Raw genomic sequence first — 23,971 nt, forward strand, 5'->3', positions numbered from 1 at the left:
CCGCCCCCCTCCCCTCCCCCCCTCCCCGCCCCCCCCCCCAAAACCCCTTTCCCCTCCCTCCCTTTTCTCTTCCCCTTCCCCCTCCCCTTCCCTCCCCCCCCCCCCTCCCTACCCTACCCCTTCCCCTTTTTTTTTTACAACCCCCCCTCTTTCTCCCCTCCTCCTCTTTCCCCCTTTTTCCCTCTCTCCCTCTCCTCCCCCTCCTCCCCCCTTTTTTTCTCTTTCTTATCCTTTATCTCACCACTGTCTTGTCTCTCTGTCTCTCTTAGCTGTGTCTGTCTGTCTGCTTGCCCCTCTCTCTCTCTCCTTCTCTCTCTCTCCCCTCTCTCTCTCTCTCTATCTATCTATCTATCTATCTCTCAACAAGAGTAAGAAAATTTATAACATCTTCCAGAGGATGTTAAAAAGCAAAAACAAAATGAGAGGGGGAAAAAAGAAATTAGACTATATATATATATAAAAAAAAAAAAGAAACAAAGTAAAATATCTCATTCGTGCTTCCAAACAAGCATACTTCAACAAAATGTTATAATTAATACTAATAAAGACACTTCATCATTATGGCAAGCAGTTAACGAAGTCTCGTGTTAAATCTCTGAAACACTACAGCTGGTCGCCTGATACATTCAATACTCTTTTCTTAAACATGGCGGAGTCAACAAAATCTAACAAACAGTATCCGTGAAAAATTATAATCTGCCTTCCTGTCTTTTAACATTCTGTAACGGCAGACTTCAGCAAGAGGATTCCTTTGAAATGCCTCTTCTTGCAGTCCACGAAGTTGGCGCGCTCATTTCCAGTCTAAGAAATAAAAAATCTATTGGACATGATGGAATTAGTGCCTCTCTATTGAAACTCGCACTACATTACATTGTTGTTCTCATTACAATCATATACAACGTGTGCATCGAACAGAGTGTCATTCCTCATGCTCTTAAGACAGCAAAAGTTATCCCATTACAGAAGTCAAAAGACACGCCAGATTTGAACAACTTTAGACCCATTTCATTTCTGTCCGTTTTATCAAAACCACTCGAAAGACATGTTCACAAACAGCCTTTGCAATATCTTGAAACTCACAAACTCTTCCATCCTTTGCAGTCGGGCTTCCGACATCGTCACTGATGTCAAACAGCATCAGTCCGTTTGTGTGGTTCATGGTTGTCCGGCATCAACCGCAGTGAAATTGTAGGTGCTGTTTTTCTTGACTTAAAGAAAGCTTTTGATCTTGTTGACCACAAAATATTACTTTAAAAACCGTCGTTGCATCTCAGAGACCCCATCACGCTGTCTTTCTTCGAATCATTCTTTACAGACAGAACACAACATGTGTTTACCAGTGGTAACTTTTCTTCCATCGAAGCAGTTCAAAGTGGGGTTCCTCAAGGATCCGTTCTTGGACCACTTTTATTCTGCATATCCATCAGTGACCTTCCTTTAGCTATATCAGACCCAAGAGTCTCGTGTGATCTTTTTGCAGATGACACTTCCCTTCATTCCAATGCTGCCACCGTTGCTTCTGTTCAATATTCTCTTCAGATGGGCATAAATGATGTTTCTAAATGGTGCAAGTCCAACTCTATGACGCTTTATCCCCCCAAAAAACAAAGAGTATGATATTTGGACCAAGACAAAGGCATTTAAAAAAAAATCCGCTGTCATCACCTTTAATGTCGATGACAACTCCATTGAACGAGTCCACGAGCACCGTGTCTTGGGAGTCATAACAGATTATGAACTGAAATGGCAATCACATATTAACTCTGTCTGCAAAAGGTTGGCACGCAGTCTTTTTTTTTTTTTTTTTTTTTTTTTTTTTTTTTGCTTAATCAGCTCAAGCATTACATAGACAGTGATGCTCGCAAAATGTTCTTCCACGCTCACTGTCTTTCTCACATTAATTACGCAGCTGTAGTCTGGAGCTGTGCTGCATATGTCCATCTTAAAAAGCTAAATTCCCTACACAAGAGAGCAGCCACAATAATTTTACCAGATCCTTCATTGTCAACTTTTGAAAAACAAGCCAAATTAAATATCCTTCCATTGCAAAAACAGTTAGTATTCAACAAAGTGTTACTTGTGTACATAGTGCACAATAACTTTGCACCATAATATCTTCATTCGCTTACCCGAGCCTCATGCCGATACAGCTCGAACAAGTACATTTTACCACGCACCCGCATTGATATGTTCAAAACAAGTTTGGCATTTTCAGGTGCATCCATATGGAATTCACTCCCTGTTCACATACAAACGAGTAGTTCTCTACCTACTTTCAAGTCAAATCTCCATACATATCCTCAATCCTTCCAACCATAAATTTTTTTAATGACTCGGATATAGAAGCGACCGTTGGCAGTAAGAGTGAGGGCATTAATATGTCTAGCTTATTGGATCCGTTTTTATTGTTTCTCCTTGAACTGGTTTTGGTCTTCTTATTCTGTCCTGTTTTCTTTTCATTCACTTTGTTTTGTTTACTTGTTTGCATTTCTTTAATTTTCTTCTATTTTGTGTGCATGCATGAATTTTATTCATTTCATTCCATCATGATGGTGGCAATAGCTGTTGTAGAAGTGATATTGGTGATGGTAGTAATCATTTTAGTATTGATTACAACTGTCGTTCGTAGATTTGATGATAACAAAAATGTGGCTTTAGTCATCCAGTTGTCGATACAGATAACATATTTCTCTCCCCCCCCCCCCCCCCTCTCTCATCCATCTGTCAACCTGTGTGTGTGTGTGCGTGTGCGTGCGCGTGTGTCTGTTCTTGATCATATTCTTTCTGCAGGACTTTTTTTTCTAATTATCGTATTTCTCCCCTTTTCATTAAATATATATGTGCTAACGGCTTAATGTAAAAAGGCAACTGTTGCTTATTCATTTTACCATCACGAAAATAAAATATTGACTTGAATTAACACACACACACACACACACACACACACACAAACAAACACATGCATGTACGCACGGACGCACACACACACACACACACACAAAGTCACACACTAACATACACACGCACGCACGCATGCACGCACGGACACACACACACACACACACACACACACACACACACACACACACACACACACACAAAGCCCACAACCGTCTCTAAATTCCAAGGGAAACAACTACTGTTGTCTTTTTTTTTCAATCAAGAATGCCTCACGTTTATTCCCCTTGATAGTTTTTTCCTCACAACAAACTCAAGTCTATTGTAACGAGAATGCCATATTCATCTTTGAAGTAAAACAGAAAACAGAATAGAGATAAATAAATAACAAAGATCGGTAACTCTACTTCATGTACATGGGACACAACCTCAACTCAATGTTGCTTATGCTACCAGTTCAGCTGGCACATAGGTTTAAATAAAAGGTATGTTGGAACAAACCCAGACACTTCCTCAAAAAGAAAGAAAGCTTCGGACCTGTCCTTATACCGATCATTTGATATGTACACACAGCAGCACTGACAGAAGAAATGTGCAAACGCTGTTTATTCAAGACTGGCATAAAAAAAAACACACACACCACAATACAGATAATTATTTGTATTCTCCTGAAGTCAACAGAAGCAGTCCCAACTTTTATAAGATTTACGTACATTACATAATTATCTATACGCCTTATTTCGTTGCTTTTCTCTCTCTCTCTCTCTCTCTCTCTCTTCCCCCCTTTTTCCCCTCCCCCTTTTTTTTTTTTTTTTTTTTTTTTTTTTTTTTTTTCCCCCTTCTTTCCCCCCCATCCCCCCCCCTCCCCCCCCCACCCCCTCCCCCCTCCACTTCCCCCCAAAAATTTTCTTTTACCTTGCCCTTCCCTTCCCCTCTCCCCTTTTAAAAAATTATCACCCCTCCCATTAAAATTCCTTCTCTTCAAAATGTTTATTTTTCCCCCTTTTTTTTTTTTTTTTTTTTTCTCTTTTTGTGTTTTTGTTTCAGTCTTCTTTTTCCAAAATTTTTTTATTTTCACTTTTTTTCCCCCAAACCATCCTTCCCCCTTCTCACAAAAAGCCGTCCCTCCCCCCCCCCCCCCCCTCTCTCTCACTCCGTCCACTTTTTTCTCCTCCCCCCTTTCCCACCGGGCCCCCTTTCAAAAACCCCATCCCCCTTCCCTTTTCCTCCTACTTTCCCATCCTCCCCTCAAACCTCCCCAAACTTTTCACCCCTTGTTTACTCCCCTTTCATTTCCTTCCCTCACATTCCCCCTTTTTTCCCAAATCCTCGAAAATCCCCTAAAACAAAACGGGTCTCCCCCCTCCGGGGTTTTTTGGGGGGGGGGGTGCCCCATCAAACCTGCTTCCCCCCACACCTACAACACTTTTCCGCTTTAGAAAGATCCCCAAACTTTTTTAAACCAGTAAGGAAGGCCACCGTAACAAACCCTAAGGTCAAGGACCCCCCCTTAAGAAAACCCAACTAACCTGTTTAAAATTGTTCCTGGTGGTTGGTTGGTGGAGGGGGGCTGTGCTTAGTGGTGGTTTGCAAAAAAGGGTGGCCCTTAAGGGAAATAAAGGGAAGCACGGTAACCTTTGGAGACTTTTTCCCTTAACCACCAAGTTTCCCACCAAATCCCGGGGCCCCCCCCCCCTAAAAACAGACACAAACCGCAGTAAGCCCCTGGGCTATTCACCGCCCCGGGCCGCGGGAGCCCCCCGTTCCCATTTTAATCAATCTGTGTTTGTGTATAATTTTTCGATTTATTTTCAAACCTTGTTATGTACTATCTCCCCCAATACTGTATTCCTTGTGACCCCGGTACACTTGGTAAAGACATATTCTATTCTATTCTATTCTAAATATTTATGAATACAATATCAAATGCTGTTCATGTTCGTATCCGTTACATGAAATATCTAACATTGTATGTGCCCCCACGGGGTTTCCTGAAAGAAACACACATCGATGGGAAACAACTCGTTGTTAGTATGACGTTTACTTGAATCTGAGTCATGTAGTAGATGCTTCCCTTGGACTAGAAATCTTGATCTTGTGTGACGGATTGATCTGTGCAACTGCCCCATCGATCGTTGTTCGTCTGACGTTTATTTGATGAATCAGTGAGTCATGTATAGCTTGCTTCCCTTGGATCAGAAATCGTGACCTTCTGTGCACTGCCTCTCCTTACGCATCATCGGGAAACAACTCGTTAGTCTGACATTTACAGTAAGTCATGTAGTAGTTGCTTCCCTTGGATCAGAAATCGTGACAAGAGCAGACTTTGATGTTATGAGGCAAGTGATTTAAACGAATCAGTGTTTAAGTTTCAGTTTCAGACTCTGAAGGAGGTGTCACTGCCTTCGGACAAATTCATATACGCTACACATCTACTGGGCAGATGCCTGACCAGCAGCTTAAGTTAACGGCGCTTAGTCAGGCCTTGAATGCATGCTCATATATTTGTGTACCTATCAGAGTGGACTTCTTCGACAGAATTTTGCCAGAGGACAACACTCTCGTTGTCATGGGTTCTTTCTCGGTGCGCCAAGTGTGTGCTGCACACAGGACCTCGGTTTATCATCTCATCCTAATGACTGGACGCTCTGTAAGAAAGGCCGAGAGCGGGATTTGAACCCACACCCTCACGGACTCTCTATATTGGCAGCTGAGCGTCTTAACCATTCTGTCATTGGTAATAATAATGATAATAATAATGGTATTTATATAGCGCTGAATCTTGTGCATAGACAAATTTAAGCGCTTTCGCACCAGTCATTCTCACGCACGCATAACTCTAAAACTGGAGAAACTGAAGACAAGGAAGAGGCAGGGAAGGGAGGCTATTTTGGGAAGAGGTGGGTTTTAAGGCCAGACTTGAAAGAGCTGAGAGCGCACACACACACACACACACACACACACACACACACACTGATAATGAATTCTATATTTATTCACACTGTTTTGTTTCTAGCGACTTATGTTGGTTTACAAGGAAAGCCAAATAAATGCAAATACATAGCAAGCAATTTTTTTCATGAAACAAACTGCGCTGAATCTGACACTAGGTTATATGAGTAGTTGGATGTTCAACTGACACAAAGAAACCAACACCCAGAAAAATAAAAGACAGGGAAGATCTGGCTCCATGTATGTCTTCCTCAGCACGACTGCGTGATTTTTGATTGGACTTTAGATTGCGCGAGTTTTGATCGCGTCATTTTTTTTATTGCGTCATTTTTGTCGCAAGACAAGGAAAGAAGGGACGTAAAGGAACAATTTAGGGGGGGGGAGGGGGGGGAGAAAATAGATGTACGAAAATCCGACTCTACAACTTGTAAATCAAGCATTGATTTGATCTGCTCCCATGATTGTCTTTGCGAAAAGGTCAAATTCGAAACACGGGGAGAAACAAAAAAAATAGAATGAAATTTTTTTTAAAATGGAAGGGTAGAAAAAATACAAGGCCTGTAACATTGTCCTCAAACTTCTTTCAAACATGGTGAAGGGAAAGTACACTGATAACATGAGGACATGTGTTAAACGGAGGATGTTAAGCAGCTAACTCCAAAAGCTCACACTGTAATTTCCAAACGTGCAGTCTGGTGATGTGACTTCTATTTCATTTATAGCCAGCACGTTACGTAGTGAAAACAACAATGATAACAACAACAACCAAAAACTAAAAACCAAGACAACAGAAAAGAAATGAATACAAAAATTGGGACAACTGAGTGAATACTCCAGACGTGTTAAAAAAATAAAATAAAATAAAATAAAATAAACTGTGTAGCGAACACAAGGAAAACACATCCCAGAACTTAAAACAAACCAGCTATGAATGCCTCAGGCAATGACCACCACCACCACTACCACCATCATCATCACCATTACCGTCATCTCCATCATTGATCACCATCACGTCATCAGTTCTTTCCCAACGCCTGTAAGTAATCACTACAATCATCGTACCCAGGTAAGATAACAGCTACAGGATGGACAACCATAGAGAAATCATCGTACCCAGATAAGAGGACAGCTTCAGGATGGAGCACCATAGAGAAATCATCGTACCCAGGTAAGATGGCAGCTACAGGATGGAGCACCATAGAGCCATCATCGTAGCCTGACGACGGCTACAGGATGGAGCACCAAGAGCCACCCTCCTGCCCCCCATCCAGATTGAGAACGGAGTAGCGGTAGTTGCTGAGCACCACGTCCCCTCTGTGCACCCAGATGTCGCGGCCTTTGGACTGGGCCTGCACCAGGTTCCTCTGGGGGATCCACAGCTGGATGGCACGGTCCACCTTGCCCATGTCCTCCATCTCCGACCCGAAGCGGCCCCAGTTGTTGTGGGCGATGCGCATGCGGCCCACTTCGGGGCTCATGGTGGTCAGGTAGACGCCTTTATGGAATACACACAGACACACACATGCGCGCGCACACATACACACACACACACACACACACACACACACACACACACACACACACACACACACACACACTGTTAGCTCGAATCCCCTTTGTAAAAAAAAAAAAAAAAAAAAAGAAAGAAAAAAAGTCTAACACATATATAGAGAAAGTAGTAGCGCGTCCGCCTAGGAAGCGAGTGGAGGGTGGGGGGCGTAGCGCTGCACTTTGGTGACGCACTCTCCTCTTTGAGCGCAGCCCGAATCTCACGCCAAGAAATCTGTTGCGACAAAAAGTAGTACGATACAGCACGATGAGATCCGATCCGATCCGATACGATACGATACGATAAGATTCGATACGATAAGATACGACAGAATACAACACAATAAGATACGATATGATACCTATATGATACGATACGATACGATACGATACGATACGATTCGATTCCATTCGATACGATACGATATGATAGAATACAACACAATAATATACGATATGATACGATACGATACGATACGATTCCATTCCATTCGATACGATACGATAGAATACAACACAATAAGATACAATATGACACCTATACGATATGATACGATACGATACTTCTTCTTCCTCTTCGTTCGTGGGCTGTAACTCTCATGTTCACTCGTATGTACACGAATGGGCTTTAACGTGTATGACCGTTTTTATCCCGCCATGTAGGCAGCCATACTCCGTTTTCAGGCATTATACGATACAATACGATACCATGTGATGCGATTCGATGCGATACCATACCTTTTGACAAGATATGATGCGATGCGATTCAATATGATACGCACGAAACGATTTGATACGAAATGATACGATACGATACAATGCGATACGCTACGATACGATACGATACGATACGATGCGATGCGATACGATACGATACGATGCGATACGCTACGATACGATGCGATGCGATGCGATGCAATACGATGCGCTGCGATACGATAGAATACAATACAATGCTTAAGAATGAAGGAGGGCACACAGGTAGAATCGAAAAGCAGAGAAGAAGAAAAGTACAGCGCCGCGCGCACACACACACGCGCGCGCACACACACACGCGCACACGCACACACACGCACGCACACACACACGCACACTTACACACATGCACACACACACACCTGCCCCATAGAAAGCGTCCTTGTCACTCAGAGGGCTCTCCCGAATCCGACCAGACCTGATGATTCTGTCCACACTTTCCGCGCTCGTGTAGTGATAGACTACCTGCATGTTGGTCCAGGAACTAGATCTGGAGCAGAACATTGAAGCGTCAGGCATACTTGCATGCACTTGTAACAAGCTAGGTGATAACCTGTCCACCTGGGGCCGTATTCAAGAGAACATCGTGCCTGAGGGTAAATGTGTACCTGTGGGTAATCTGCCTGAGGCAAGGCGAACTGCCCGAGGGTGAGCAATATCCAGTATTCATGAACACAAGAGTCTACCCATGTGTTTACAAACCCAAAGGCAATTTACCCTTACCACCTGCAAAAGGTGACTGCCCACGAAGCAGAGGTAAATATGGCGGAGCCTTTTGCAGCTTTTGTTGTTGTTGTTGTTTTTAAGGGAAAACAGGCGTGCTTTACGGATACCACGTGTTTTGCGAACTCTTTCAACACTGTTCGGAGCTGTGGTGGGATGAGAAGTGAAACTGAGAGCATGGAATTGTTGTGATTTTTTTTTTTTTTTTTTTTTTTTTTTAAAGACCATGGGTTAGCTGTCTGAGCAACAGTGTGTGTCTTGAATAGGAAGATAACTTATCCTTCAAGGTAAACTGTACCTGCGGGTCCCAACCATGTTAAAGATAATTTGCCTAAAGGTAAAATTAATTTTGTCTTGAATACGGCCCCTGGAGTAAGACCCCATGTAAAGTGACCTAGTCCAGAACATGCCTTAGTGTAATCTGGCCTGGGCCAGAACATGTCCCCCCTCATCCCCCCCTCACCCTCCTCCCTATAAACTAGCCCAGGCTACATTATACCGTAGTATAGTTTGGCCAGTGCCAGTTTATATCCTCTGTGCCATTTTATACTCCTCTGTGTGTGTGTGTGTGTGTGTGTGTGTGTGTGTGTGTGTGTGTGTGTGATATAGGCTACATTGGTATTTGAAGGGTGTTTACATTGCCAAGACTGAAGGCTAGGTGAACTGCTATGGATTTTTTTTTAATACAACATTTACTCAACAATGGGCTTTTATTCACATCTTGTTTGGCCAAATAGTTGCCAAGTTCGGGTTTTACACCACCTCGGAAAGATGTGGAAATTCAATAGCCAGTTTCTATTGGATCAACCGGAAGTAAAGATTCGTGAATCGCCAAATTTTCAAGTTAGTCAAACTAGTGGCACGCCATTGCCTCTCAGCGCTCCTTCTCTCACGCTTGGCAGAGGTCTGTTCGTTGACTGCAGAGCGTTTGAGGTGAAGACCAAACGACTGGCCATTAAGGTAGAGTTGAGTTTAACTCACTCAGTACGGCCAGTCCTCTCTTCTCCTCTACACAGACCCCTCGGATGTCCAGTGGGTGTCTCAATGACCCAACCTTTAGCTTCCGTCGTCAGAATTGTGGTATTCTTTGTCAACATTCACGTCTTCAGTATAAGAGCCTTCTGCTTGCAATATTTTGATGATGGTAATTGGGGTGAAACGCTGTTAACGTCGTCTCTTTCGCCGTCCGTATGGAAAGAGTTAACGACCTATCGGCGTGACGCCCTTGAAGTTGTTCGTGGCTGTGGATTTTTCCATGGAGGTGTGACGTGGTCAAGGCGTTGGTCCTGTGGTCTTGTTCGAGGAGGGTCCTTGCTGTGTTCTGGCCGCCGGCGATGTCCGTGGTCCGCGCTGTGTCCTGGCTGTGTTCGGGTGGTGGAGTCCTGGTTGTTGGTCCGAGGCATGGCCGTTAAACAGACCTCATGGAGAAATATGAGCTGAATGGTGGGAGGGAAAGCATGACAGAGGCACACGACTGAGGTTGTTGGAGTTAATACATTTAACAGTATGGTCAGCAGAAGTCACACGCCCAGCACCACACACAACAGCTGTCTTCCACTGCTTGCGACGTCCTGCGCGGTGACTGCAAACACTGGAAAGGTGGCGACCTACACCCACACTTCTGATGGCGTCGACGACAGAAGGGTCTGTTGCGGCACGTATTGTCGACCCTGCATGTTTTTTTGTTTTGTTTTTAATTTATTTTATTTTATTTAGAAGACTGTGAATTGTGAATTTTTTAATCTTCCAAGCAACAGAAATAACATCACAGTCAGACGTATGATTGAGTTTCCTCCACCCCCCTCCCCCCCCCCCCCCCCCCCCAAATAAAAAAAATTAAACTCTGAACTATTTCAAACACATGTTGATTATCATATAAGACATTTCTAATGGAAGCAGATGGAACTACAGATTTTGTGAATGACATAGGTAAACTGTTCACATTCATGGATGATATGCACGGGAGTATTTTATTGCCGCAAATGCAAATCACATTAGAAGTAAATTTTGTTTTTATGGCATCGAGTCGTAGTCTGTATACCAGACTGGTGAGCCTTCTGCTACTGTGATGTCCTCTTGTTTTAAAAGAAAACATGCGATCAATTTTGCACGAGTCAGTATTTTCTCTGTCAGGGTCAGACTCCTGTTTTAGTTTACTGACATAGTTCCAGCAAGTTTTCTCCAGTAGAGAATAGCCTTCTTGTAATGAATATGGAATACGAATTTCGATGGCATTGTTGATGTTCATTGCGCCTTTTTTCGCACAGCGATCCACTCGCTCATTTCCCACAATCCCTTCGTGAGAAGGGATCCAACAAAAGTTCATCTTAGAACCGCGGATGGTCAAAACGTGAATTATATGACGAATTTCTGCTACGAGTTCTGACGGGCGCAATAGCCGAGTGGTTAAAGCGTTGGACTGTCAATCTGAGGGTCCCGGGTTCGAATCACGGTGACGGCGCCTGGTGGGTAAAGGGTGGAGATTTTTACGGTCTCCCAGGTCAACATATGTGCAGACCTGCTAGTGCCTGAACCCCCTTCGTGTGTATATGCAAGCAGAAGATCAAATACGCACGTTAAAGATCCTGTAATCCATGTCAGCGTTCGGTGGGTTATGGAAACAAGAACATACCCAGCATGCACACCCCCGAAAACGGAGTATGGCTGCCTACATGGCGGGATAAAAACGGTCATACACGTAAAAGCCCACTCGTGTGCATACGAGTGAATGCAGAAGAAGAATGCTACGAGTTCTCCTCTTGTCTTCAGATTAAAAGATTTTATTGCTTGTAATACAGATTTAGAATCAACACAAAATATCACTTGAAATATGGTAATGGGAAGATCTAGTAAGTGATTTAATCCCATTAATATGGCCGTAAGTTCTGCTGTGAATACAGAAAAAATCTTTACATATGTGATAGTACTTCTCTACTTTTAATGACGGAATTATAACTGCTGCCCCTGCCTGATTGTTTTCAAGTACCGAACCATCTGTATATACTTTAACTGAGGTGATTTGGGTAATTTTCTTGAATGTGAGACTGAACAAAAGCAGGGAGAGCAGGGCCTTCAGGTTTCTTTAAATCCAGGTAATTAATGTCAAATGTTGCGTTGTTCATCTCCCATGTAGGTATTGTGTATAACATGCAGGGGCGACAATACATGCTGCAACAGGGTCAAGTGCTGCAGGAGGCACGGACAGAAGCTGGTCCCGTGTGTAAGACACTCGGGGAGAATGAGCATCAAGCAAGGGCCTGTGGTAGAGGTCAGCTTCAGGAACACGTGGAGCGGGCTGCACGTGCAAAAGGGGATGGTGAAGGAATGGCGTGCTCTGACCAACAAGCCGGAAGAATACTTGCCAGGTTGAACAGAAAACATGTCCAGACAACTCGAAGTTCCGGTGTGCAGAATTGCACAAAACAAACACCAATGCATACAGTACTCCACTCCGTCATAAAGCACTTACACAACTTTCACGTCAACCAACAATCACATCCCAACACAAATTATATTGACAAAAGAAATGAGAGCATGCAAGGACTTTGCTGCCTGTCAGATGTGTGAAGCCAGTGAGCTGGATGGGATGAGCTCGGCGAGCACAGCCCTATTGTCTTCGTTGTGGATGACAACTTTCAAATACACATAAAATTATACTCTCTGAATGCGATGCCTGACTGAAAACCTTTTTTACCATGCTTTCCGGGGAAAAAAGTTTGAAGATGCTGCTGATAAATTCACATTGTTGTTGAAAATTTTCTGAAAGTTTAAATTGCTTTGAAGTCAAGCTGGACATTAATTTTGATTTAATCACGTTTGCAGTTTGTATTGTATTAGGTTCTTGCCCCTTTGTACATGGATTTTTTCCCCGTCTACAGTCACACGTTAAACTGAATGTAGGGGGACGAGGTGTTGATGGGTTGTGTGTCATGCACCCATGCAAAATCGTACCACACTCACGTCCAATTCTCCTCTTTTTTTTCTTTTCTTTTTTTTTTTTTTGTTTGTTTTTGTTTGTTTGTTTGTTTTTGGTTGTTGTTTTTTGTTGTTTGTTTGTTTGTTCAATTTCATAGCAAAACTGTAACAAAAAAACAAAAACAAAAACAAAACAAAAAACTCGAAAAAAAACTTTAAAAAAGGAAACAAAACAAGCAAAATCAATAACAATGAAACAAAATGGTTACTACTATGTCAACACGGTCATAGCAAATTAATGGTAGTTAAACAAAGGAAATTATTACCATGTCCACATGATCATGGCAAAACATTATAAAACCAAGAACAACATCTACCATGTCCACATAATCATGGCAAATTAATGGTGATAAAACAAATATTACCATGTCCGCATGGTCATGGTAAAACAACAGAAAAACAAGAAACAACATCTACCATGTCCGCATGGTCATGGTAAAACAACAGAAAAACAAGAAACAACATCTACCATGTCCACACGATCATGGTGAAATAATATCAGTGAAGCAAAACAGTATCTGCCATGTCCACATGACCATGGCAAGTTAATAATGATTACACAAAATAACACATTTATCATCAAAACACACTGTATACAGAATGCATAAAAAAAAGAAATTACTTGCAGTTTGAAGGAAATTGCAGTAAATGAGCAAGCAATCAGTGGAATTTTTCCACAGATAAAATCATGGAATTCTGTGAAGTTCTTCCACAGACAATCATATCAACACATAAAATTAAAACCATAATCAAGATGTTTCTTGATTAGCAAGGGGATGGTGGCTATATGTTTTCCTAAATAACAAAAATAGTATTCAATTTATGGGGCCCTGTGAACACAACCCCATAATAAGTCCTTAAAACAACAGCAATAAACAAACACACACAAAAATACCAACACACACCTCAGAACTAAGATGTTCCCACATGAGCTCATGCCCGCTGCCTGTCAGCCTCACACACACATTCTGCCGGTGAACCTAAGTCACCCAGTCTCTCCCCTTCCACAAAGCACCTGCTTGCTCTGTGATGTCTCTCCAGTGGTTGGAGCCAAAGTGACCCAGAGCTCAAAGAAGATGCCCAAGGTACTATTTTCAACCTTCCTCAACACACTGTAGTACCCTCAGATTCAGTCCCAACAATACTATTATACACAAAATAATGAACATAAAATTTTCTGAAACTCTTACCAAAAGCAAACAAATGAAAAATTCTTACCAACTAGGCCAAGTCAGGTTGGTATACAAGAATAAAGAAAGATATTCCTACACTTCTAATGGCGGGAAAATTAACAAAGGACGCTTACAACCCCTCATTAATTAGTTCTAAACATTCCAAGACATTATTCAACTTGGGTCCCTGATAGCTCAGAGGTATAAGTCAAGTGGTCGAAGGGAGATAACCTAGCCCTTCCACTCAGTTCGGCACAGTCGGAAACAGACATTAATTTTCTGCAGCAACTGAGAGGCCAATATATTGTCCTCTCACATGGACAGCACACACACACACACACACACACACACACACACACACACACATTAACGACGTTCATTCTTCTTTTTTAACTAACTTACTCAGAAAAAAGTGTAAATATTTTATTATTGATTCTTAGTTTAATGGGTGCAACAGGTTTATGCGCCGTGAGAACGCTGACGACATCATCTAATTGATTTTCACCTTGCCGTCATAGAAATAATATTTTGGCATCGAAATAATATTTTGGGCAAATATTGTCGACACATCATGAGACAACCTGTGCAAACCGAAACCGAAACCGAAACCAGCAGATTTTCCGCTGACGCCAAGCACTGACAAGAAAACTAGTTACGTAATTTACCAAGAAAAATAGCTGCTGGCTGATTTAACGATGAACTGCGGTTTGTTCGTTCCTCGTTTTGGAGATTACATTCTGAAAAGGAGCAAACACATGATGTTGAGAGCGCACAGGTGTTTGAGTGTTCTATTACTGTCGACTTCGCTAGTTCAGTTTTGTAAGCAAGTTTGCCAACACACATACGTCTTTTTTTTTTTTTATCAGTTCTTTGAATGTTTTTTTTTCTATTTCACGTTGTCATTCACGGGCAAGCGAACTTGCAAACAAAAACACGTTTATTCAAAATCAAGCATCATAGATGAAATAGTTTCTCTTCCGCATCCGTATTTGCTACATTGCTTAAAAAAAAACATGACTCAAGAGGCATAAAGACAGATAGAAAACTGTCGTAATTGCACTGACTAAAGCCGCCAATAACTACATAAAGACCCATATAACTTTCGAAGAATACACTGACAGACATTTTGCCAATATATTATTGCCTCCCAATGTCACATTGGAACTCAGAAGAAATAATCGTAAGCTGCCAATTCATAAGTTGAGAACGGGAGACTGACATAATTATTCACGGACATATTACGAGAGAGAGAGAGAGAGAGAGAGAGAGAGAGAGAGAGAGAGAGAGAGAGAGAGAGAGAGAGAGAGAGAGAGAGAGAGAGAGAGCTTAAATCTGTCCCCTTCAGCAGTCCGACCTGAAGACAATAAATTATCAATTTACATGGAATCCCTGCAAATCAAGAATCTCCGTAACCAGTAGTCACTGATTCGCCAGCACACATATAGATGTATGCGTAATTATATATATATATATATATATATATATATATATAGAGAGAGAGAGAGAGAGAGAGAGAGAGAGAGAGAGAGTATAAAACACATCTGCACTGGAGTTTATCTCATTCTTATGTGTGTGTCAGTGTGTGTACGTGTCAGTGTGTGTGTGTGTGTGTGTGTGTGTGTGTGTGTGTGTGTGAGTGAGTGTGTGTGTGTGTGTGTATGTGTGTGTGTGTGTATGTGTGTGTGTGTGTGTGTGTGTGTGTGTGTGAGACAAAGAAGAAACTAAGTATAACAATGCATGTGCATTTAAATTACAGCAACTCACGAGACTTCCTCAGACCTTGAACACAAAGACTACAGTAACGATGTGTGGCCTATTGTGTGGCCTATAACTATGAGATCATGTGGGCAAGAATCATATAGACATCTGGATGGCAGTTTGGAGGTTATTTCAATCATGCTAATGAGGGGTAAAACTTCACCTTGGCAAGGTAAGTACAAAGTCCACAACAACAGAAATGTGCTGATTAGCTGAATGACTTTAATTGAAAATAAAATGTAGTTGATTAACTTAAAATCAAAATGAAAATTATAATTTTCTGTCTCTCTGTGGACTTACATGTGGCAGTCAGACTGTGAAGTGGTTCCATGAAACAACTGAAACTTTCAAGGATTTTATGAAATTGCTGTTTTCAAATTCTTACTGTAACCCACACCCACACCCACCACCCCCACCCCCACCCCACACACACACACACACAACACACACACACACACACACACACACACACACACACACACACACATTTTAGCCGCGTTCAGTCTAAATTTGTAGACCTATTCTACAGGCGATTTTCGTGCACAGATGAAACCATAAATCATTACCATTACATGCAGTAGCCTACATGTTTAAACCCATTTTCAGATGTTTTCGACTCTATTTTGAGGGTTGTGTAACTCAGTAACGTGCCGCCATCTTGCTCTCTCGGTTTTCGTGGCCCCGCAAACCATGAACAGGTAAACGAAAAACACGGCGGCTTGAGACGACAAATGGCGGTTCGGGTTCATGTTATGGGTCATTTTGCGTTCTTTTATGTCTAATTCTTGATTAGAAAGGTCGGTGACACGTAACATAAAATTTCTCATTATACCTCCGTAGCAAAACACCACCGTGCACGGTGCAAAATTTTCCAAACGTTCTTAAACAGTTCCCACCAGGAAGTCAGGACGCAAGAATAGGACGTTACATACATTACAAGAAAGGTAACCACAACTCACCATCAAACGAAAAGGATAATATATGGAACAGTAGCAATTAAAAGAGAAAAACAAGGCATAACATATAATACATAGTACTCACATCGCTCGACTTTGCTAAAGTTCGACTGACACAGCTGCCACGTAGCTCACCAGACTGAATGAGCTAAGACAATCGAGGGAGCGACTGACACAAAAAGAAACGGGAAGTGGGAATTTTCCAGATTTCGCAGTAGCTTCAAGTTCCGGTTTCCAACAAATAGGCATGACTCATATGCCTCCACATCCCCTTGAAATATTTAATGTGCATCTTGGAAAAACATGCCACGGCAAACCCGGCCTCGCTACTTCGATTTTTTACCCCCCTCAAAACCAGTATTTCTGGATTCACAAAACATGTTCCATCACCACAAAAATATTCAGTGTAAACTTCATAAATGCACACATTAAATGTGTTATATATATATATATATATATATATATATATATATATATATATATATATATATATTGTCGCGTGCAACTTTTCAAACTAAAGTTATGGCCAGCTCTCTCACGCTCTCTCACCTTTATCCAAACAAAAGCCTGGAATAAACAGATACAAAACATTTACTCCAAATACTTTAACAAAAAATCACAGACACGATACAATACTTAATTAGACACCACAAAGAAAAGAAGTCTGTTCGTTTTCCTCTTCCACATGAGGAACACCCACAATTTTCCCTTCGTCACCCTCTTCTGTGACAGTTTGTCTTTTTCCAGTAATAGCTTAGGTGTGGGGGGGGGGGGGAATAGAAACTGGCACCACACAGTTCGTAGTTCTGGAAGGTGGACTCTGGTGTTGCGCTTGGGGAAACACGTCCACCAGCGACGCTCGAGCTCCCCAGGCGGAAGACGGCCACTCAAACAGCGGGGGATGAAGTTGAGTCTCCACACAGGAAGAATGGAGTTCCCTTGACAAAAACCTAGAATCTGCGGCTAAGTTCTAGTGAATTATCCACGATTTTGGTAGGATTCCGCCGCCGCCCACCATCTCGGGGCGGAAGGGGAATCACAATAGCACTACGTTACATTATGGACAGTGACTCATTCACTCCCCTTAAATATGGTTTACTGGCAAAGCAATCTGAACAAACTGAACGGTCTTCCAGTCTTTCTACGAAATATTAATTCCCGAAGTAGTTTACAAATCCACGGAAAATAATCTCACAAACAAATGTAGGCTAGACTTTACTTCACTGTTTCCACATTCAGAACTGGGAGAAATAGTAATTCTAGCACATTAAACAGAATACATGAGGTAATTTGAAACTAATACGGTGAAAGTAATACCGAATTAGAGAATAAACACTCAAGCAAAAAACCACGTGTCAGTTTCAAGCAAACTGGTAACGTTCCAGACTAGGAAATAACTCTACGACGAAAATGAGAGATTAAGAACATGTACCGTCAGACCATAAAAAATTCAGGTAACACATGAAGAGCAAAAGCGACTAATAATACAGGTACGTATATTTTCGGACGGCTGTACAACCAATACTACAAACTGTAAGATCATTTTATCAATGCAACGACTAAGATAAATGAATGAATACCTCAACGGTTTCTGATCTCCGGCCAAAATACCGGCTGAGCGTCTCTTTCCATTGGACCCTACACTTGACCTGGCCGAGTGTCCTGCTCCACTGACTAATGGTGCTGGTTTTCCAAAAGGAGAAAACTTTCTATAACTCACAAATTAGAAATATGCACGTCATGTTTTCTAGTGCAACACGTGCATTCCATACACTTCCTTGGCTACATGGAGCACGCGGAAGAGCTACAAGGAGAGGGGTCAACCAAAAGTGGCAGCGTTCACACACACGCACGCACAACCCTCCTTGTCCGTGACAACACCCCCCTGATTGAGCACAGACATCCGTCTGCACGGCTACAAAGGGGAAACAATTATTCCACAGATGCCCGACTCAAATAGTCGGCACCAACATTCAGTCTGCCAGGGATCACTCGAACTGTGAAGGAGTAAGACTGTAAGAGCAAACTCCACCTCAGCAGCCTTTGGTTCGCAACTTTTGCTGTCTGCAAGTACTGCAGAGGTTGATGATCAGTCTCAAGCACAAACTGCTGACCATATAAAAACTGCTGGAATTTGTCTGTAGCCCACACTACTGCTAAGCACTCCTTCTCAATCGTAGAGTAGTGACTTTCAGTTCCAGACAATTTCCTGCTGGCAAACGCGACAGGGTGTAGTACACCTTCCTTCTCCTGTAGGAGCACCGCCCCCAGACCACGGTCTGAGGCGTCAGTTCGTAAGACGAACTGGCAGGACAGATCTGGCAGTTGCAACACTGGCCTAGAAACCAGACGACCCTTCAAAGTTTTGAAGGCCCGATCGCACTCTGGAGTCCAAACGACGTTGTTGGGAGCACCTTTCCTGGTGAGGTCCGTCAGGGGAAGTGCTATGGCAGAGAAATTAGGGATAAACTTACGGTAGTAGCCTACCAGGCCCAAGAAGGCTCGCACTTGCGTCTTAGTCTCAGGAACTGGTGCTTTCATAACTTTCTCCACCTTGTCCGTTTCCGGCAGGATTTGACCGTGCCGTACAACATGTCCCAGAAAACTCAGTTCCTCGAACCCAATGTAGCACTTCTTTGGACGGACTGACAAATTTGCTTCCTCCAATCGCTGGAAAACTGCCTCTATAGCAGAGAGATGTTCTTCCCATGTTTCGGACGCAATCATGATGTCGTCCATGAAGTTATGTACATCTTTCATGCCTATGGGATCCAGCAAAGCTCTCATCATCCTTGAGAAAACTGCTGCTGCATTCTTCAAGCCGAAGGGCATCACAGTGAACTGGAACTGTCCACTGGGGGTAGTGAAAGCGGTCATAGGCCGGATGTCTTCTCTGACCGGAATTTGCCAGTAACCTTTGCTGAGGTCCCACTTGCTGAAGTACCGGGCTTTACCTAGAGAAGAGAAAAGATGCTCTACGTCAGGTAGAGGTTCCGCATCAAAGACGGTGACGTTATTCAAACGTCGATAGTCAACGCAGAACCGGATCTTTCCGTCTTTCTTGCGTACGAGAACTACCGAGGCATTATAGGGAGATGCAGCAGGCTCTATCACTCCAAGCGTCTTCATGGTCTCTACCTCTTGCTTGACGATCTCCACTTTGGCATGGGGCAAAGGGTACTGTTTTACTCGCACCGGCTTTGCTGTCTCTACGGTCATGTCAAACTCTGCCAAGTTCGTCTTCAACGGTACATCCGTGATGACCTTCTCATGCCGACGAGCAATTGTCAAAACTTCCTCTTTCTGTTTGTCATTCAGACCTGGTCCAAAGTTCAAGTCAGCTATTGTTTCCTCAGCCACCAGACTGGGCACAGGCAACTCCCTGTCAGCGACAGAAGTTGGTTCAGTCTCCTCTATGACAGCAACAGCCACCATCGGAACTTCACAAGAAGCAGAGTCCGCCTGTCTTTCCACATACCTCTTCAGCAGATTCGCATGGTACAATTTGTCCTGTCCTCCCATGCGAATCTTATAGTCAGCTTCTCCCTTCCTCTCCAATACCTGAAAGGGACCCTGCCAGCACAGCTGTAATTTGTTATGTCTCTGGGGCAAAAGCAGCAGTACCTTGTCACCAGGGGAGAACACACGATTCTGAGACTTCCTGTTAAAAACCTCAGCATGTCTCCGAGAAGCTGTAGCCAAATTCCTGCGTGCCAACTCACAGGTTTCCTCGATACGGTTCCTCAAGTCTACTACGTACTCTGCAGTAGTGCGAACTTCTTCAGAAGTGTGTTCATCTGTCCACAGCTGGCGCAAGACAGACAAAGGCCCTCGTACTGTTCTTCCGTACAGGAGCTCAAATGGTGAGAACCCCAAACTCTCCTGAGTCGCTTCCCGGTAAGCAAAGAGCAGTGCAGGGATATACCGATCCCATTGCTTTGGTTTCTCCTGAGTAAGCTTCCGCAACGCAGTCTTCAGAACGCCGTTGTACCGCTCTACTAGCCCATTTCCTTGAGCATGGTAAGGAGTTGTTGCCAACCCACGGATGGACAACAATCTCTCCATCTGCTTCATTACATCGCTCATGAACTGGGTTCCGCGATCAGTTAGAATCTCAGATGGCACACCAACTCGAGTCCAGACCTCCCACAGTGCTTCAGCAACCGTGGTAGCTTCAACGGTCTTAAGAGGAACGGCCTCGGGGTACCGGGTGGCGTAATCCACAACCACCAAGATATAGCGGTTCCCTGACCCTGACGCAGGAGTAATCGGCCCAACAAGGTCAACTGCTACCCGCTCAAAAGGAGTGTCGATCAGAGGCATCTTCCCTAGAGGTACTCTCTGAGGTTTTGGAGAGACTTTCTGGCATTGGTCACAGGACGAAACAAATCGGCGAACGTCTGCACACATGCCAGGCCAGAAAAACTGTTTCCAAATCCTGTCCAGAGTCTTCTTTCCTCCTTGATGACCCCCCATAGGTGGTTCATGAGCCAGTTTCATTACTCCCTGTCTAAGCTGTGCGGGGACCACAACTTGACTGTACTCAGTCTTCGCCTGACGGTACTCACGGTACAGAATACCCTTCCTCCACCTGAAGGACACCTCGCCTGTACGACCAGAAACCCTAACGTCTCTACGATCGGCTGCCTCCCGCAAAGACTTCAATCCGGGATCACCTTTCTGTAGTTCCTTCAACTGTTCTGGCGTCACGGTCTCGAGACCTGGAGATGCCACCAGCAAAGTAGAAGGTTGCTTCTTCTCTGCTGCCTGAGCACGAGTGACTACAGAGATTTCCTTGGGTGTACCATACACTGGCAGAACTTTTCGATCTTCCAACCGAGCATGATTCCCAACTATGAAATCAACCACTGGAGTCTCCATAACTACAGCTTCAACCTGACCTGTGAAAAACGGACTCTCTATCCTAACCACAGCAATAGGATAGTGCCGCTTGATGTCTTTCTCGGCCATTGAAACCTCAAGTTGCCTGCCGGTAAGATGACAATCAGATATGAGAGACTTCTTCACGACACAGACATGAGACCCTGTATCACGCAGTCCTGGTACTGCCTTGCCTTCGACCACGACCAGACAGTGTGGATCGTATTCCTGCTCTCTACATGGCGTGCAGAGAGTAGGCACCTGAACTGATTGCCTGACCTCTGTCCCTTGATGCTGTACTGCGCCCGCCGATTTCCCTTTCCTGGGACAGTCTCTAGCCAAGTGCTTAGGTGACTGACAGATGAAACAAGTCTTAACAGAGGAATTCCCAGACTCGCTCTTAGTTCCACCCACCTTGGACTTATCCTGCCCCGCTGAAGCGTTACCACTAAGACCTACCGGCTGAAGAAACTTCCTCCCACCCCTATGAGCCATGAAGTAAACTTCAGCTGATGCGACAGCTTCTTCCAGAGACTGTGGCTGCTTCTCCATCACGTAGGCGGCCATGTCAGCCTGCAAAGATTGTAAGAACTGCTCAAGGAGAATCAATTGATTCAGATCAGGGACCTTAGATTGCTCATGCCACTGCTTTAAGTTGTCCTGCAACCTGGCACTAAACTGCACAAAAGTTTCATTGTCTTTTCTTTTACAGTTCCTGAAACGACGACGATACGTCTCTGCATTCAATTGGTAACGAGCTAAAAGTTGCTCCTTCAGCTTATCGTAGTCACCCGCGTCAGCGTCGCTCAGGTTGTTGTAGACATCCTCGGCCTTACCAGTGAGACGAGTAGAAACTCGAGTCGCCCAGGTGCTCTTCTTCCATCCGTACAGAGTAGCGACACGCTCAAACCTCTTCAACCAAGACGAAATGTCACCCTTACTGTCATCGAACTTTGGAAGGCTGGGGCGAAATCCACGGTCGTCGTCAGTGTCAGACTCTCCCTCTACCTGATCCATAACCATACTGTTGCCATAATTCTTCCCTTTCTTCTCCCTCTGCAGAACCTCAAGCCGGAGGGAATGCTCTTCACGCTGTTGTTGGTGTTGTTCCTCCTCCCATTCAAACTGTTTCCGCCGCTGCTCTTCTTCCCATTCCAGCTGTCTCTGATGAGCTCTTTCCTCTAACTCCCTTTTCTCTGCAGCCTCATCCTCCTTAATCATTTGACTAGCAACAAACTCAGCAACTTGCTCCCTGGGAACCTCTAACTCGGCAGCGAAACTGCGCCACCGTGAAATACGATCCTGCCTCCTTTCAGCCATGACGCTAAGCTTGCAGCCAGAACGAAGTTCCATGCAATCAATGAATGACCAGTATCATACACAAAAGAATGAAGTAATGTACAAATGTAAACTAACTGGTAACTTACAGATCCAAGTCCACTCCAAACACCTACAGCTACCTGTCAATTCATTACGATAATGTAATTAAGATTGGGAGATGGGAGTGAGTAGTGAACGAGGAGAGTGGCCAGTGACAAAAATGAATTCAGATACTACTATCCAAGAAAGGATCCTGGCAGGCTCGCCAATTGTCGCGTGCAACTTTTCAAACTAAAGTTATGGCCAGCTCTCTCACGCTCTCTCACCTTTATCCAAACAAAAGCCTGGAATAAACAGATACAAAACATTTACTCCAAATACTTTAACAAAAAATCACAGACACGATACAATACTTAATTAGACACCACAAAGAAAAGAAGTCTGTTCGTTTTCCTCTTCCACATGAGGAACACCCACAATTTTCCCTTCGTCACCCTCTTCTGTGACAGTTTGTCTTTTTCCCAGTAATAGCTTAGGTGTGTGTGTGGGGGGGGGAATAGAAACTGGCACCACACAGTTCGTAGTTCTGGAAGGTGGACTCTGGTGTTGCGCTTGGGGAAACACGTCCACCAGCGACGCTCGAGCTCCCCAGGCGGAAGACGGCCACTCAAACAGCGGGGGATGAAGTTGAGTCTCCACACAGGAAGAATGGAGTTCCCTTGACAAAAACCTAGAATCTGCGGCTAAGTTCTAGTGAATTATCCACGATTTTGGTAGGATTCCGCCGCCGCCCACCATCTCGGGGCGGAAGGGGAATCACAATAGCACTACGTTACATTATGGACAGTGACTCATTCACTCCCCTTAAATATGGTTTACTGGCAAAGCAATCTGAACAAACTGAACGGTCTTCCAGTCTTTCTACGAAATATTAATTCCCGAAGTAGTTTACAAATCCACGGAAAATAATCTCACAAACAAATGTAGGCTAGACTTTACTTCACTGTTTCCACATTCAGAACTGGGAGAAAT

The 23,971-nt window shown here is 43.7% G+C and overlaps 2 protein-coding genes across 2 annotated transcripts; both read right to left on the minus strand.

Annotated features, from left to right (window-relative positions):
* Positions 1-5,877: 5,877 nt before the first annotated feature.
* Positions 5,878-16,963, minus strand: LOC143290565 (uncharacterized). Its single transcript, XM_076600129.1, has 3 exons — positions 16,824-16,963; positions 8,517-8,644; positions 5,878-7,345 (listed from the first exon to the last, which is right to left on the minus strand). The coding sequence occupies exons 2-3, from the start codon at positions 8,623-8,625 to the stop codon at positions 7,077-7,079; spliced, it is 378 nt and encodes a 125-aa protein (XP_076456244.1). The 5' UTR covers positions 8,626-8,644; positions 16,824-16,963; the 3' UTR covers positions 5,878-7,076.
* Positions 16,964-18,670: 1,707 nt separating this feature from the next.
* LOC143290327 (uncharacterized) lies at positions 18,671-22,939 on the minus strand. The gene has a single exon (XM_076599679.1). It carries the CDS (start codon positions 22,937-22,939, stop codon positions 18,671-18,673), a length of 4,269 nt encoding a protein of 1,422 aa, XP_076455794.1.
* Positions 22,940-23,971: the final 1,032 nt, after the last annotated feature.

Source organism: Babylonia areolata, chromosome 15 (genome assembly GCF_041734735.1).
Source record: "Babylonia areolata isolate BAREFJ2019XMU chromosome 15, ASM4173473v1, whole genome shotgun sequence".
NCBI classification, from domain to species: Eukaryota; Metazoa; Mollusca; class Gastropoda; order Neogastropoda; family Buccinidae; genus Babylonia; species Babylonia areolata.